Genomic DNA, 18677 nt, shown 5'->3' with positions numbered 1-18677 from the left:
TGTGGTTTTGTTTTGTTTATATGAGCTTTCTGAAGTTTTAGGGTCAGGTAGGTACTTTTTTAAAATTTTGAAATGGGTAAAGTACATGTTTTTGCCTTAATGTGACTACCTAGAAGAAACTTATATCATTTAGGTAGGGATATTTTACTTAAGGATTCAGCTTAAAGAAAAGAGAAGCTCTGCAGTGCTATCTAGGTAATCACTAATTTATTAAAGTATGATTTTAAGAATTAGTTGTAGGTAATTACTGTAGTTGACTGAGGTGGTTTCAACTGTTTCATGTATTTTTCTTCAATATTTACCAATAGCCTCACATACTCAGAATCTGCTCATACAGAAATTTACATTATGGTGGCATAAAGAAAGTGACGTAGCTTATATAGGTTTCTAAAATCTTTTGAGGCTTTATAGCTTTTTACGTACACTTCAATATAGGTTTTTATTTTTGATACTGGGGACTGAACCCCGGGGTTCTTAACCAGTCACATCTCCAGCCCATTTTTTTAAAAAATATTTTAGAGATAGGGCCTCATTGAGTTGTTGAGGCTGGCTTTGAATTCACCATCCTCCTGCCTTAGCCTCCGAGACACTGGGATTATAAGGTGTGAGCCATCATGCCCAGCTCAATATAGCGTAAAAAGCAATAGATGTTTATGAAATGTCATGCAAAGCAAGTGCTCTGCTACTGAGCTACAACCCCATCCCCTCCCTTCTATGTAATACCATCCTGACTGATGCCATTAGCTAAATTCCAGCAAGATGTTTCCCAAAGACGTATCTTAGCAAAATCATTACAGAGCAAATACTCAAAAGGTTCCCTTTTTTTGGTGGGGGTGGGTGGGGGAAGGGGAGCAAGAACAAAGGAGTAATGGTTAACCTATTAGTAGAACTCAGTGCCTGATTCGTGAGAGGCATGTGCTACATACAATACATACAACCTCAGCACCCCCCCCCCCCCAAGACACTCTTATAACCTAGTCTTAGAATTCTGTGTCATGAGAATTCTTCCATCTTTTGTTCATGAGAATGTAAATCTGATCCATGTTCCAAAATAATGGTCCCAGCCAGGGACCATGGTGCACACCTATAATCCCAGTGGCTCAGAAAGCTGAGGCAGGAGAATGGTGAATTCAAAGCTAATTTCAGCAAATAGTTAGGCAGGCCCTAAGCAACTTAAACTTAGCAAGGGTCTAAATATAACAAAAGGGCTGGGGATGTGGCTCAGTGGTTAAGCACCCGATTCCTTCCTCTGTACCTAAATTTATGGTCATAGATGTATTGCAGAATTTATGAAATTGGTATTAAAAATGGAATTAAATTATGGCAGTCTATTTAATAGATACTATGCAGTTCCCTCCCATAAAGAGGTCCAGCCACATGTCAAGTTCTTAGGAAAGTGCTAACCGAAAAGAAGTCAGCATGTTTTGTGCACATATTTGTTTATATCGGAAAAGTCTAACAAAATTAAAGATCACTTTTTAAAAAGTTGTACGAATTTTAGATTTTCAATAAAAGCTACCTGTTTAGATTCTTAAAAATGTTTTGAGAAATTGTCAATGTGACACACATTTTTTTTTAATTTGTTGTCTATGAGCCCTTATTTATTTACATGTGGTGCTGAGAGTCAAACCCAGTGCCTCCCACATGCTAGGCAAGCACTGTACCACTGAGCCACAACCCCAGCTTGTGACACACATTTTTGATACTGGGACTTGAATCCAAGGCCTTGCACAAAAGCAGTAATCACTTCCAGGGGTTCCACATCTTAGTTAATTTTAGTTCAGATCTCAATTTTGCAGCAAGTGGAAACACATCAAAGGCAATTCCTAGACTACTATTCTTAGCCTCAATGATACAGAAAATAATGCAGGAATAAGTGTATAGTTGAGGAAAGAGACAAAGTATGACCAGTTCAATTGGTGGAACTACTGGTGGTACAATCTACTGGTCAAACCCAGCCTACCACCTGTTTCTGTAGTTCACAAACTCAGATATGTGGTTTTAAAAAACATTTTAAGTGGTTGAAAAAAATCCATTGTGAAAAAGTTTTATGAAGAGCCCAGCATTCCCAGCTGTTTACAAATTATCTATGGACGCTTCCTCAATATAATGGCAGAATTGAGACTGAACTGTGGCTCACAGATCCCAAAATATTATGTTTTATTAGTGGGAAAAAAAAGAACTGCAAAAAATTCGTCCTACTCTCCTTTGATAGTCACAATCCTAACCCTTCTTCCTTTCCAAAACTCAAGGAAAACAGCATCAAGTTCAAATCTGGTGTAACCAGGGCTAAGGCTATAATAGCTCAGTGACAGTGTGCATGAAACATGAGACAGCCCTGGATTCAATCCCTAGAATTGCAAAAGGAAAAGAAAAAAGTTGGTGCGACCATCTTGCTTTTGCCAAGGCTGTCTTGAGTAGCTTATTCCAGAACTTGGTTGGAAGACCTTGCAAACTTGCAAGGTTATACTAAAATGTACGTACTACTTGGATTTACTAATCTAGATCATATTTCAAAAGTATTCCTGTCAGAATATGTCAAGTATGTAGTTACTCTAAATGATAGGCACAGGAGGTTATTCATCTATTCTAAATTTTTAAAACGTTTTTGTACTGTACACAAATGATAGGCAGAGGGAAAATGTTGCAGCTCCTTATGAGCACCATAAAGTTGTACTGACTTAAATTTCAATTGATGCTGTCAGGAGTCAACAGGTCTAGATATTAGGGTAGTTACTATGCACTCCCATCAGAAAAGTTCAGCTTGCTCTGCTTGACATCAAATCTACATCCACATTCACACAGTGAATGTTGCCCCAACATGTACATACGAAATGAGATTAGCTCAAGGAGGCAAAGACGGAGTTGGAGGAAAAAGAGACTAATTTTTCATGTTTAGTTCTACACCTAAGTTAATTTTGTTCAGATACCAGTTTTGCAGCCACTGGGAACTTGCCCAATTGGTGTCATAAAAATATAGCAAAGCCAATTCTTTATTCTTAGCCTCAATGATAAAAACAGAAAATAATGCAGGAATTAAGTATATAGTTGAGGAAACAGACAAAGTATGACCAGTTCAATTGGTGAATTAAAGATTTTATTATATTTCTTCAAATTATTACATTCAACATGTTTTTGCTTTGTGTTGTCATATAAACCCTGATAAAACTCCTTAAGATAGGCAGCATGCTAAATGGTAAATGAAATGTTACTCCCAGCCCCAGAATACATTATTTGATGAAATATTACATTATTCTTACATAGATTGATGTATTAGGTGTCCTATTTTTCATTGCGTCTGGATTTGGGGGATAGCTTTTCTAAATAAGGTTGTAATTCTAAACCTTTGCAGTAACAAAAAATGGATATGGCTAGAGTAACCAGAAAACATTCCTAACCATCAAATAGAAAAATAAAGCCAGTTTGTTGTCCCCATGATGCCACTTAGTGCTATTTAGCTGCTTATAATGTCTCATAGACCAGATTTTCTTCCCCACTCTTTTAAGTGCTAAACCATAGCACCACCTGTGGCTTTTACAAACTGATTTGTACTTAATCTTTAAATGCATCTTCTGAAATTTATTTTACAAATATATTCCTGATTTTGGGTAAGCTTGAAGTTCTATATACATCAGGTCTAAGATCTTTCTAGGTGGACTCTAGAAAGACCAAGGATAACTGCTCCTCTCAGAGTAGAAGCAAATCACAGCAACATAAACTAAAACAAATCAAAAGAAGCAAAGCCCACGTCGACATCTCAGGATTTCACAAAAACCCAAAGTGGCAGAGTGGATTTTCAAAAAGTCATTTATTGATAGGTTCAGATCCTTTGCTTCTCTCCCAGAGTTTTGCATATGTTGTTCCCTCTGCCTTGAATCCGGAAGAGTGGACTCTCCAAATACTTCCCTTCTTGACAGAACTATATCTACTTGTCTGTGTCCCCTCCGTTGTTAGATCATGAGGTCCTCAAAAGGAAATCCCTGTGCCACTCCACCTAATCATCCTCAACCTGTAGCAGGTACATATTAAATATTTTTGTCAAACTGTTTGGCTTGGGCTACAAAGTCAAAGACTTAGAACAGGACTACACAGTTACAGCAGATGGGCTGGGAAGGATTCTAACTTGCAAATGACATGCTCTTCCTTGGAGTGACTGCTACCCAATTCCTCTCAACAGGTGTCAAGCACAAAGGTAGGTCAGCTCCACTAGTGCCAGATCTTCAGATCCTTCAAAAATAACAAATTCTGGATTTTTCAAGGGAATTTCTGGAGTTTAAAAAAATGGCCAACCACTTGGTGTGGGCCAAGGGAAACAGGTCCATAGGCCATATATAGCTGCCAGTTTTTAACCTTTGCCTAAAGCCTCTCCCAGATCACTAAGTCCCAAGAAATCTTAGTCATACACTGGCTCTTGCTTTCTCCCACTGGTTGAGAAGATAGGTTCTAGCAAAACAACAGGGGTGGGTTGGGGGGGTCTCTTAATCTTACTTTATCAGGTTTTATAGTGCAAAAAATTTAAATCTGGAATTTTATAACTTGAAAATCACTGACACTAGCTAAAACCATGAACAATGCTATCTATAGTTCTTATGCTGGTCTTTAATTACTTGGAAGTCTTACTAAGTTCAATCATTTTCTAGAATGAGACTATTTCATTAGCTGTGGTCCAAGAAGTCCTCAGCCCAAGAATTGTTAAAAGTGACAACTGTTGTTAATATTAGAGTTATCAATTTATTCTGAAAAAAATTTTATTCTGAATTTAACATTCATTACCAAGCAATGCATTTATTTGGAAGGATACCAGTTACCAGTCATAGAAAGCTTTTGTATGTTGAAAACGTAATTTTAATAGATAATTCTTCATCTTACATAGGAGCACAATAAAATACACCACATTCTGAAGAAACTCCAGAAATTATGAGAATAAGAGTGAGGAAAATTCAGATGGGGCTACAATATCCATTACCTTAAACTGCAAGAGACAAAAGATTCCAAAGTGAACGTTAACATTTACATATTTATGACTGGCTACATTTATGACTTGAAAATAAGAATCAGGCATTAGATGTGGAGAGAGGTGAAAAAGAACAGTTTTGTGAGGGAAGAAACTGTCAGTGAAGAAAAATTTACTAATAACAAAGAATAAAAGGAGCTCCAAAGCAAATACGAGGGAGGTGAAAGCACATTAACGGAAGATTTGATGCTCTCAAAGGAAGAAACCTTTCTGATGACACTTATGCAAGCTGGTTGCTTGAGATACACTCTTAGGTCTATAAGGAAGACTCAAATGCCTCAGCAAACCCCAAATGAATACCAGATTGGTGTTTCCTAATAACACACACCAGTGGCCACATAGGAAGTTTAAAGATAGGAACCAAGAAAAAGGTCATACTCCACATCTGAGGTAAAAATGTGGCACGACATGCGAAAGTCCTACATGTCAGTCACTAATGCTTTCTTTGCTGTGACTATCCCTGTACAGTAATTTGTCAAACATTGTGGCAAGACCAATGATAGCCTAACTAAATCAGACAACGAACATTTATTTATTTTTAATTTCTAGGAGGTTAAAAAAAAAAAAAGTCAGACACTGATGCTTTATGCATGCTCAGGGCCAATTTATAAATAATCCATTCAGTAATTATTATTATTAAGTTTGCATCAGTGAAAAGAAACTGGCAAAAATCTCTTGCCATTCAATTTGTCAGATGGTGAAGACCCAAACAGAATGTTTCATCAGAGTTTTTTAATTTTTAAATACGATTGTCACATTGGGAAAATGAAATAAACACAGTAAAATAAACTGTACAAAGGCAAAGTCGAATAACAAAAAATATTTTACTAAAACATAAGATTTACAGAATTCCAGACAAGCCATACAAAATGGTCACACGTTTTTTTTCTTTCTTTCTTTTTTTGAAGGGGGGAAATCTACACCTGACATCAAAGTCACAATGTTATTAGTGAGGGCTGTGATGTTTGTTTAATGTTCCCATTTTGATTCAAACAATCAAGCTTGTCCATCTACAGAGTCTAAATAAAGTTAGACTTGGCTAGAGAGCATATTCTAAAGAACTGGTTAGCTGCTTTTAACCAATGCAATTAGCTCACCATAAAGGGGAGTGAAAGGAGTCCATAAAATTAAAATAAAACTACCTTTCCCCTCAAAAAAATAAAATAAAAAATAAACACACCCATACCCCTGGCAGCTAACCCTGACAACTACCTTCATTCACAGTGCTTTATACTTAAACCATGATGGGGGAAATGAATAAAAGCAGAGAGCCACTGCTTTTAAACGTTTTGCAACAATCCAGATGATACTTCTAGCCTCGGCTCATGCTTTACAACAGTAAATCAGGACAAGACATAGATTTGCTAATGTGCATTTAATCACCAAAGGACTGAAGATGTCTGGGCTTTTATTCTGTAATGTTTCTATTAAGACTGTGTCCATTAAATGCAAACAAAAAAGGAAGAAATCTTGGCAGAACAGGAGAAGTGATGCACACTTGATGATCGGATCGATTTAAATATTATTCATGGCATATAGCCTAGTCCATGCTCTAGCTGCAGACAAGAACAAACATGTGATTAAGTCAGCTGTGGAAATGTCATGCTGTGATCTCTTAGATTTATGTCATCTCCTATAAACAATCAAGGCTGAAACATTTTCTGTATGTCTAATTACAATACAATGAAAATAAAGTTTTACAAAATTCATCAGGATGAAAAAAGTTGTGTCCCCTTCATTTTTGGATAATAACATTCCTCAACAATTTTGTTCAAATTTTACAGGGAGAAGGTTGTTGATTCTAAACTCTCTAGCTATAAATTGCTGTATGCTTTAATCAAAAGGATTAGAAAAACAGCATAAAAGAGTTCAATTGTTCCAGTATGTTTACATATTACTAGATGAATGATGTACACTCAGTATTGGTTAAATTCAGTGTTGTTAAATCCAGATTCCAAGATCTCCCAGTTATATGCTATGCATAAAATTTTGGGGTTCCATAACAGGCCATGAAGTGGAGCTTGAACATCATACTTGTGTACTGTAATCAGCATCTAATTTAATACAACCTTTTCCCCTTGCCCTTGCCAAGAACTTTTAAAAGCTTTTTAAATGGTAGCATAGATTTGTTTTAAAAAGTGGAAGCAGTGTAAAGGAGAATGAATATTAAATACCTGTTTCTATGGCTTGGGCTTCGTTGGTCTTCCACTGCTCCGCTACATCATTTGCTAATGGATCATCTGGATTAGGAGCACTTAACAAAGCCTGGATCGATAGCAGAACTGTGCGGATCTGCAGTGCTGGGGACCACTTATCTATGAAGGCAACAGGCTCAGTATGATATATGATATATTATATGATATGATATAGCATGAAAAAAACAGGCCCAGAACTGCTGCATCTCCCTCCCACAGACCACTGTGGTCTTATTATTAGGTTACAAGTTACAAGGTTACAGTGTTTACATTCTAAATATGGAATGCATAAGAAAGAAATCATACTACTTACCTTTCAATATATCTAAACATATTCTTCCCAACTTGTCTACATTAGGATGATAAATTTTGGTCATGAAACGTACTTTAGGTGCTGCCATTGGGTATTCTTCTGGAAGGAATAGTTCAAGTTTAAAAGTCCCTCCCTCAAAGGGGGAATCCTGGGGGCCAGCAATGACCACATGGAAATAACGGGCGTTGCTCTCATCTGGTTCTGCTTTAATGCCAGGAACTGGTTCTGCCAGCAAACGCTGGGTTTCCTACAACAGAAAAACACATTTGTGAAACAAACGTCAATTCATTGAACAACAAAATTAAAGTTAGAAAGTTCATCTCTTGGATTTAGACATAACAGAATGTCTCCAATCTCCTGATGGGTTATTTGGTGTTTATAAAATGCAAACTTCAAAGAAAAAAACACTTTAGTCATTACAACCAACAAAATGCAATGCAAGAGAATATTGATGGCTTATCATATATTTTAGCTAGAAATATGCGGATAATAAAATTAGGTTAATGAGCCAGGCTCGGTGGCACACACCTGGAGGCTGAGACAGGAGGATCATGAGTTCAATGCCAGCTTCAGCAACTTAGCGAAGCACTAAGCAACTCAGTGAGACCCTGTCTCTAAATAAAATACAAAATAGGACTAGGGATGAGTGTCCCTGAGTTCAATTCCCAACACAAAACACACACACACACACACACACACACACACACACACGAAAAATGCTAGAGGGGAAATACACATCTCCATGCTTACTGCTCTCTAAAATTGAGAAACCTCAAAGGAACCTTTAATAATTCCCATTATAATCATACTATTAGTTCTATTTTTTCATCAGTCTCCTGGTCTCCTAAATAACACTAATATTCTTCTCTTTTCAAATCTCTAAAATTCTCCAACCTCACCCTCACTTCTGACTTAGGCCTTGCTTTCTATGTCAAAAGAAAACAAAAATTTCCCTGAGTTCTCATGGTAGCATTTGCACCTCTACCTGCATCTGCGTTGCCCAAATACTCCATCCTCTCCTCCAATGTTATATATGCACTCTTGACTAAGTCCAACCTCTCAAGCATTAGATCTTGTTTTCACACCTGTTTAAGGATGCTACTCCAGCAATGAATTATCAACTCTCCTCTCTGTACTGGCTCTTGTCCTAAACCACACAAACGCCCTACTATTCCTCCAAGAGTAAATGACCATAACCCACTGCTCCTCCCATCTCCCCCACACCAGTTACTGCCCCACTGCTTTCCTACTCTTCCAAAGTGATGTACCATTAATTGCTCATTTCCCATTTCTACCCCCTCCTCTTACCCCCATCATGAACACTCTCTCCAACTGGGGTATAGTCACTGACCTGCTTAAGTTCACCAATGAGTCCCACAACAGTTAGACCAAAACTGAACATCTCCCCCCATCCTATCTCCAAATTTTTCCTCCCCAAAGTCTTCCCCATATTAGTCAATCCCATTTCATCCAATTGACCGTCATACCCTTTTCTATATGCCACACATCTCATGTGATCAGCAATTTCTGTTCTGAAAAACCTCAAACTCCTGCTGGGGTAGGTACAGCTCAGTAATAGAACTTGTCTGAGGCCCTGGGTTGAATCCCCAGCACCAAAGAGAAGGTGTTTGGGAGAGGAAAGAATGAAGGAGGGTGGACTTCAAAATCTACCATGGTTCTCACCACTCCATTACAATACCCCTGACCCAAGCAACCAGCAGCTCTATCTGGCATAATGCAATAACCTTTAATTTTCTCCCTGATCTCATGTTGCTACCTACTAGCTCTGATTCTATTTTCTACAGATTTTTTAAAAGCCAAAACCCTTATCATGGACTTCCCCCAAAAGGTTTAATATGATTACCTCACTCTGTCTACTTCTCTAACTTATTTTCACCTATTCTCCTCCCCATCCCCTTTGTTCCAATCAAGTCAGTTTCCTTTTAGTTCTTTAACCTACTAGGCACACTTCCATCTCAAAGGCTTTGCACTTGCTCTCTTCCCCCAAATTTCTACATGGCTTTTCCCCTCAGATGCAAAAGATCTTCAATCAATCGTGTTTTCTCAGTGAACCACCATAATTAAAATTGCAGACCCCATTCTACCTTAACCCACACACTCCCTTGTCCCCACCCCACTTCACAACCACGACAAACAAATCACATCTCCCTTTTATTTTGCTCAGAAAATAGCACTATAAGAGGAGGAATTTGAATTTATTCACTGCTATATCCTCAGCATCTAGAATGATACCTGTCACCACAATGGATGTCCAATAAATATCTGTTTAATTTTGAATAAATGAGTGAAGAATAAACTATCAGAGTTGCATCTTTACTCAATAAATCTATGGGGAAAAAAAGAAATGCATCTCTGCTGGGAGCCATTAGCCAAGTAGGTATGACAATTTCCTTGCCAGCGTACCCCATGTTGCTGACATGTTGCAGCGACATTGAATGTAGGTGACCTTGCTCAAGGACCAAGGCAGATTAGGGTGTTCCCGGTTTAAGATAGTCGTGTTTAGGGCGTTCCCAGTTTAGGTTCCAGGTTTAAGGTTTAAGATTATTCCTGCTGGGAATAGGGCGTATCCTGCTGCCTGAGTTCCCCTTGAGTTCTCACGGGATTCAGACAGTATATTTTGGAGATAGAAGCCCAGTGAAGGTGGATTTGGGCAGAGAACGTGGATTTGGGCAGAGAACGTGGATTTCCCCAGAACGTGATTGTAGACGGCTGGTGTGAGTTCGGGAATAAAGAGTTGCTGTTTGAATCTACAAGCTGTGTGGTGGCTCGTGATTGTGTGCCCAGCCAGACTGCGGCACATCTCAAATAAAGCAGGTTTTTTTCAAAGCAGGATGTGTACATCATGGGAGGAAAACAAAAGGATCCATTTCAGGTGGAGAAGAAACAGTCTAACTTCTACTTATATCTAAACAGAAAAACATTAATATTTAATATGCAAGCTGACAATGGTATATAACATATATTATTGATGCATTTTCAACATTCTAAAAAGGCAGATGTAGTTAAACTAAACTGTTATACTCAAACAAATTTTTAGGTATGCAAACCAACAAATGCTTTACTTAAGAAAGTTGTACACCTTATCCTTTTGTCCTACAAAAGGATACACACACACACACACACACACACACACACACTTTTCCTTCAGCATAGTTACATACTGATATAGCTATCAGATGTAGATACAGATCTTCCCTCCCTCAAATGTGAGAGACCCACAGCCACTGAAAGTAATGCCTTTGGTACTTTTATTCAAGACTAGTTTTTGTTATGATGATGGCAATGCAAGGACAAATGAGAACTCAAATGTGAACTACCTCCAGCAAAATGTTCTTTAGGTTCAAAGTAAAACATTTTCAGATCATTAAAAAGTTCAAGAAGACAATAAAGAAGCCTCATACCTTGAAAAGTCAAAATGTGACTAGAAAAGGGGGAAAAGTACAAACATTAAGAAAGAACAGTAGAGTACAAGAATGGAAAAAGAACTGGATAGGAAGATTTCTTGAATTCTGGGGTCTCCTCACCTCCATCTTCCTTTTGTTTTACCTCTAGTTTATAAAGGTGGGGGACAGGGGTGATCAGGGTCCAAGAATCCCAAACTACCCCATCCCTGGTTATACAAAGTATAGCAGTTCTATTTAAAGCTACTAAAAAGGCCTCCAAGATCAGATCCCAAAAATAGCTTCAAAATCACACTGAGTACACACTGGCAGAGATAGATATGACACTCATTAGTTAGTTCATCTTCAAAGTCAAGATATTCTTCTGCATACTAAGTACATCATATAACTTGATCAATCTTAAGATTTAACTGGAACACATTCTAGAATATATTTTTAGGTGTGGAAAACATTTTGAATCAGTTTTTATATGCACCCAGGTTCCAACAGACTTAACACAGTCAACAGATATATAACTGAATAAACATTGTTGATTTTCCAAACCCACAGCATAAACTGTGGGATGAGAAAAGAATAAAATCTAAACCAAATGGAACCAATCTCAGACAACCCAATGTTAAAGTCTTACCCTCAGAAGTTGATGGCAACTTTTTCCCTAAAAAGGGAAAAACTAGGTAGGAAATAAAATCCTTCTTGCTACTATCCAAAAGACAGTTAACTGTGAAATATCTCTAAGTTTTATACTATTCTTTGACAAAAAAGACAGAAAAGAACAGCATGATTTCTTTAAATCCAAAGGTAAAAGTCTCAAAAATTCCTACTGCTTCACTTATTTTTGAGCAAGCATGCTCTGAGCCAGAGCAGGGTTTAAAGCAATCCCCACAACAAAATTTGTCCTTTCACAGTTCCAGTTGTCCTTAGTCAGTCTCAGCCAAAAAAGATTAAATGGAAGATTCTAGAAATAGAAAATATGTAAGTTTAAATTATGCACCATTCTGAGTAATATGATGAAATCTCTCACTGTTCCACCTGGATATGAATGAATCATCCCTCCTTGTACAGCCTATTCACAGTGAATGCACTCCTGGCCTGTTAAGTCACTTAGCAACCACTTACCAGCAGTTTCAGTTATCAGATCAACCAGTACTTGTCAATCAACCAATACTTGTATTCAAATAGCCTTCATTTTACTTACTAATGGTCTCAAAAGTGTATCAGCAGTAGTAATGGTGGTAATTTGGACATCTCAAAGATAAGTCACATACACTGTTTCCTGTGAGAGAAAAGGTAGCTGTTCACAACTTAAGGGAAAAAAATAAAATGCTGAGGTTGCCAAGATTTAGAGTAAGAACTAATCTTTCATCCTTGAAATTGTGAAGGAAAAGGAATTTGTACTAATTTTCCTGTCACACCTAAAACTACTAAAGTTATGGTGCTTCATTAAGACAGTGCATATTAACCGCTTAGTTAAGACAGAAATGGCATTAAATTTGTGTGTGTGTGGAGAGGGGAAGAGAGTTCATGAGAGAACTGGAGAAAGAAAGACAAACAGTGTATGCAGAGTTGGGTACTATCTGTAGTTTCAGGTATCCATAAGGGAGAATTCTGTAAATATGGAATGAGAACACTAAAAGGACATCACAGAAGGCCATAGTCTGATACAAGCAACTCAACAAGACCGTAAGGTACAAACAAAGCAAAACAATAAACTTAAAGCTTTATTTATAAGATACTGCTTGTTTTTAAAGAAAACAGAATAAGGCCAGGTATGATGTCAAACACCTGTAATGCGAGTCACTCAGGAGGCTGAGGCAGGAGGAAAGTTCGAGGTCAGCCTAGGCAACTTAGAATTGTCTGAAAATGAAAAAAATAAAATAAATAAGAACTGGGGATGCAGCTCAGTGATAAATTGACCCTGGGTTCAAACCCCAAAACAAACAACAACAAAAATCCAACCAGAAGAGCCACTGACTGTACTTTGTGATCTCACTAGGTTTAAAAGCAATCCAAGGATGAACCTGGGTAGAACTGCACTTAGGACCATGAAAAACAGAAAGTACTGCAGAAATTCAGGAAATTGGTTACTAAAAAGTAGAAAAGGAAGTATGCAAAAGAGCAAAGTAGGAACTTAAATGACAACAAGATACAAAGGAAAATACATCATCTTACAAAATGTATATATAATAGTACATGCCACAAGTATTTTTAAAAAGAGTTGAACACTGCATCAAATTGATCTGATAATCAATAGCTCTATTAAGACCTGAAAAGCAAACCCTAGTATCACTAAATCCAAACATGTGACATTCTGTCAACCAATTTCTTCCTTTTATCATAGTACTGGAAATGAACCCAGGCCCTCATGCATATAAGGCAAGTGCTCTACCACTGAGCTACATTCCCAGATCTTTTTTATTTGTTTTGAGATAAAGTTTCAGTAAACTGTCAACCAATTTTTATGAAACAAAACTGTTCTCATTTTTAAAAGTTCAATAATACTTTGTGCTCACTATGAAGTAATGAAGTTCTATTAAGTTCTGTGAGGCAATGCTTAAAAGATAAAAGATTAAATAGAAAAGTGGAGGTAAATTTGCATGAGAAATGGTGAAATTTGTTGATGAATATATATTTAAAATATTATCCCAATATGTAATTAATATAAAAATTAATAACATTTCTATCTTTTTTCATACTAAGTCTTCAGAGTCCAGTACATCATTTACACTTATAAGATATGTCAAAAAACTAGCCACATTTCAACTACTCAACATGGCTAGGAGCTACTATAGAGTGAACCATAAGACAATCATATAATGATGTTATTAACAGATCATTAAGAATAATTCATCTTATATCACATACTGGGCAAAATTTTGTGGGGAAACTTGAATCACAAGTTTGGGGCCAGCCTCAGCAAAAACTTAGAAAGACTCTGTCTCAAAATTTTAAAAAATAAAATAAAAAAGACTGGGGATGTAGCTCAGTGGTAGAGCATCCCTGGGTTCAAATCCCAGTATTATATGCATACACAAAGTAATGTCAGAACACTTGGAGCCACTACTAACAGGAATGCATGTATGAGTTACTGTTTGCTACAGTCAAAAAGACTGTTTGAAAATAGTTTTGTAGCAATTTAGAAGAAACACTAAATGACAAAACTTAATTTCAAACAAGATAACTGCATGAAGAAATAATGGCTAATTGCCCAGAAATAATTTTAATTTTTACAGTGTACAGTACCCCCTAGTGGACATAAGGCATCTCTACTTCAAATATCTTTTTAAGAATTATACCACATGATCCCTTCCTACAATACCAAAACTAAGCTTAGCATTCATCTGAACATGTCCTTGAAAAAGCTCTATCCTGATATAAATTCTAAAAGCAAATAAAATAGAAATAGCTCATAAAAGCTGATACACAAACAGCAAAACTAAGCTAATTTTGTATTTCTTTCAGCTTTAGCCCTTTGGTGGCATCTTGTCACTAACTACTTACAATCCATGCCCTAACTTTTCTCCTCAACATGAGAACAAACCAATTCTTATATGAAATTTAGGGAAAAATATGAAGACTAGGGAGCCAGAAGAACCTCTGAAAGGCTAGAGTATTTATGACCAGTTTTTTTTCTGGGGTCTAAATTAGTACTTCCAGTTTCCTATTCATTATCACCACTCAACTTACAACTAGTAAATTATTGGTTTACTTGTCAGACATTAAACTATCTGAAGACAGGAATCTCAATTAGCAAAAGGTACTATATGTTGAAGTAAATGCTTGTTCCAAGTACCACACAGAACTGATCAGGATTATTACACCTGCTGTGTTAACTGGTATCCTCCACACCTCAAGAATAGTATTTAAGATCAATGCAATCACTAACAACGGACAAAATTTGAAAAGTACTAATAACAAACTGTCCTCTCAGCAAGAACAGTTAGGCTGAATTCCTTGACTTCTTTATGTACTATCTCCCAATTCTCTCAGCGGAACACACACAAACCTAAACTAAGCACACCTAAACATACCAGGGCTTTGTTTATGCCCCCCAAGCCCAATAGCCTGTAAGCTCTATAGGGCAGGGATTTTATGCAATTTTCAAGCACTATTCCCAGATATTGCAGAAAAGTCCAAGTATCAATATAAAGAACTGCCAAATACTGATTTAAGCACTCCACATGTGTTAACTTATTTAATCCTTGTACTCATTTTATAAATAAGGAACTAAGAGTAACCAGTTACATTGTGACCAAAGCCAGCAAAGGCAGAGTGTCAAGATTCAAATTCAGGCTGTTAGACTCTACTAACTCTGATTTCAGAGCCTGCTTTTTTATCTCAAGGGTATATATATATATATATAAAGAAAATTAAATATATGAGCTATAAATGTCAAATGTTTGGCAGGGACGGTAAGTAGCATAAATTAATAACAAAGGGTTATTTTTGCCCCTTTATAATCAGGAAGAAGTACGTCATCAAACAGGTAAATTTAAGCTATAATATTAGTCATTTTTTTTTCTTTGAAACTGGGAACTGAAACAATATAATCTTAAAGGCAAATAAAACAGAAATAAATCTTCTTCAATTTAACAAGTGATATGTATCATACTGACCTGGAATTATTGTTATTACATCCAAAATGGCAAACCATTTTGCCCATCTTTGATAGTCACTGAAACCACTACATTCTTCTGAAATGACTTTGGACTTTGAACCATTAATTTGTATGTCAACATCTTAGAGAAGGTACAAGAGGTGTGAGGAGGATAATATATGAATATATTCTTGTTCATTTCTAAAGACATTTTTAACTGAGTGGTAGAGCACTTGCCTAACATATGCTCTGGATTCAATCCCTAGTACCACTACCAAAAAAAAAAAAAAAAAAAAAAATTCAGAAAAATAAAAATTTTAAGCCAGACACAGTGACACACACCCAGAGACTGAGGAGGCTGAGGCAGAAGGATTGTAAGTTCAAGGCCCTCAGCAACTTAGCAAGACCCTGTCTCAAAATAAAACATAAAGGAGTTGTAGCTCAGTGGCAGAGCGCTTGCCTCGTACATGTGAGGCACTGTGTTGGATTCCCAGCACCACATATAAATAAGCAAATAAAATAAAGGCCTATCAACAACTAAAAATATTTTTAAAAAAATATAATACAATGTAAAAAGGGCTGGGATATAGTTCAGTGATAAAGTGCCTCTGGGTTCAATCCCCAGTACCCCCCCCCCCAAAAAAAAGTCTAAACTAGACAGGGAAAAAAAGAGTGTTATCAGACCAGGGGTAAAATGCAGAATTTGAAGTAAATGTCTCTTTAGGACTAAATGGGGCCAAAGGAGAAGAACACTGAAGATGAAAATGTGTAATCTTTTTCTTTCCCTTAGGTACTGGGGATTGAACTCACAGGTACTCAACTACCCTCAGCCACATCCCCAGCCCTATTTTGTATTGTCTTTAGAGACAGGGTCTCACTGAGTTGCTTAACACCTTGCTTTTGCTGAGGCTGGCTTTGAATTCACAATCCTCCTATCTCAGCCTCCCAAACCGCTGGGATTACAGATATACGCCACCCCACCTGGCCACCTAATCTCTTTATCAAAGAACTTCTTCATGGTTTAAAAGTCTTTAAAGATGGTACTAATTTTGTAAAGAGAGCTATTAAATATAACTAGGCAAATAAGTGGTATTCTATACCTTGTAGAGAAAAAAGCTCAAGAGCCAGGACACTGAAATTTAATTTCAATTTTAATTGGACCAATCTCCTATATAACCCGCCACAAGTCAGTTACCTCTCTGACCTTCAAAAAGTTAAGTCTCCAGACATTTCAAAGATTCTCTAGCATTGAACTGACCACACATTTTATTATTATTAGAATGATTTAATTGTTAACTGCTAATGAGATGTCCCCTTTCATAACATCTTTGAGGCTTACAATTACTGTTCAGTAGTCTTCCCTGATGAGGAGAGGGATATTTTGGACTGTGTCTCTAATCTCTAACATCTATGCTAATACTCAATATTTAGATAAAGAAGTAATGTGTTACCAATGGAACTTTCCAAAGTTTTTTTTTTTTTAATATTTTTTTACTTGATTAAAAGAAAATACGAAATGAAATTAACCACACTCCTAGCAACCAAAATCCAGTGTTGTTTTCTTGTTCTTGTTGTTCTGATAAAGACAAAAGCCCTTACAACTTTAATGTGCACATTTTTTACTCATTGTGTTACTGCTGCCTGCTTTCCTCACAGCTGCTTATTTTATAGATAAATTAATATTCTTTGGAAACTGTATGACATAAAAAGGTACTTTTCCTGGCCTACCAGCTAGTGGCTCTAACTTGTATAGACAGCTATATCATATATTACTTACTCACTCATTTTCCTTCAGGTTAATTCCACTCTCAAATGCAGCAATCACAATAAAATGTAATGCCTAAGGATCCTAAAAATAGAAAAGAGCCTGTGTATTTCATCTGACAAAAACAGATGAAATAGAGAAGCTGAATTTTCAGTCAAACAAAGACAAGTTACAGTTGGTCCAGACTTGCATTCTCAATCCAACTGTGCCACCACTGGCACAATTTAGTTCCAGGAAAGAAAAATCAAGAATCTTTCCCATTCTGCATGCTAACTGTGAGATAAACTAGGATTCAGGGATAACAGGATTGTCTCCCTCCAAATAAAATTCCTTTACTGTACAGCTTCAGGAGACAACCATTCACACTGAAGTATGCATGAACAGCACCACCCTGGAGTTATACAGTTAAGAGCCCGGATACTTGGAGGGGTGCTACCTCCCCAGACCCTCTTAATTTGTTATTTGAGACAGAGTGTGGATAAATTGCAGGTGCTAGCCTTGAAATTGTGATCCTTGCTGGGTGTGGTGGAGCATGCCTACAATCCCAGGGTTTGGGAGGCTGAAGTAGAAGGATTCTAAATTCAAAGCTAGCCTCAACAACTTAGCAAGGCCCTATGGTGACAACCTCTCTCTCAAAAAAAAAAAAAAAAAGGCTGGAGATGTGGTTTAGTGGTTAAGCACCCCTGGGTTCAATCCCCAGTAGCAAAAAAATTAATCCTCCAGTCTCAGCCTCTTAAATCTCTGGGATTACAGGCTTGTACCACCATACCATGCCTGATACTTTAAAGAATAGAATTCCAGTTTAGCAGCTGCAAAAATCAACTTTAATAGTTTAACTCATGAAAAGCTGATCATACATAATTCTAATAAAATCAAAGTGTATTTACCCAAAACATTCCATTTTCCCTACCCAATGTTGATAAATAGGCATTCACTGTGCTTTCAAAATTTTCTCCCTCATAGGGTATGTGTAACATTATTTATTTTGTGAAACTAATACATAAGTGACACCCATAATTTTTCCTCTCAAACATTTACACTCTTATGGTGAATCAGTATCTTTGCAAAATCAGATAACACTAATAGCCAACACCACACAGGGCTCAGTACTATTAAGCTCTGTTCTTTGCACTCTAATCCTTCCAACCACCCTAGAGCTGGATTTGTATAACTTATACTTCTCCACATTCCCTAAAATCAGTATTTTGCTCTGGAGAACTAGGAGGAATGTCCAGCCATTTTGGCCACAAAAAACAGTGTTTCTGACATTGCTTTTGTTGTTGTTTTGGGGGGTTTGAGAAACCAAGCTCCACAACCACCTGAAATACCAGCTACTTGGGAGTCTGAGGCAGGATGATCTCAAATTCAAAGTCA

At 37.0% G+C, this 18677-nt stretch overlaps 1 protein-coding gene across 1 annotated transcript in view; it reads right to left on the bottom strand.

Annotated features, from left to right (window-relative positions):
* Positions 1-5819: 5819 nt before the first annotated feature.
* Ube2n (ubiquitin conjugating enzyme E2 N) overlaps positions 5820-18677 on the bottom strand; it is a 31589-nt gene continuing 18731 nt past the window's right edge. Inside the window, exons 2-4 of the mRNA XM_027953988.2 lie at positions 7523-7769; positions 7189-7329; positions 5820-6570 (exon numbers count right to left, since the gene is read on the bottom strand). Coding sequence (XP_027809789.1) covers positions 6530-6570; positions 7189-7329; positions 7523-7769 — 429 coding nt within the window. The 3' untranslated portion in view covers positions 5820-6529. The remainder of the gene's footprint in view (positions 6571-7188; positions 7330-7522; positions 7770-18677) is intronic.

The sequence above is a fragment of the Marmota flaviventris genome, chromosome 3 (assembly GCF_047511675.1).
Source record: "Marmota flaviventris isolate mMarFla1 chromosome 3, mMarFla1.hap1, whole genome shotgun sequence".
Classification (NCBI taxonomy): Eukaryota; Metazoa; Chordata; class Mammalia; order Rodentia; family Sciuridae; genus Marmota; species Marmota flaviventris.
This window is presented reverse-complemented; position numbering and strand designations above follow the sequence as displayed.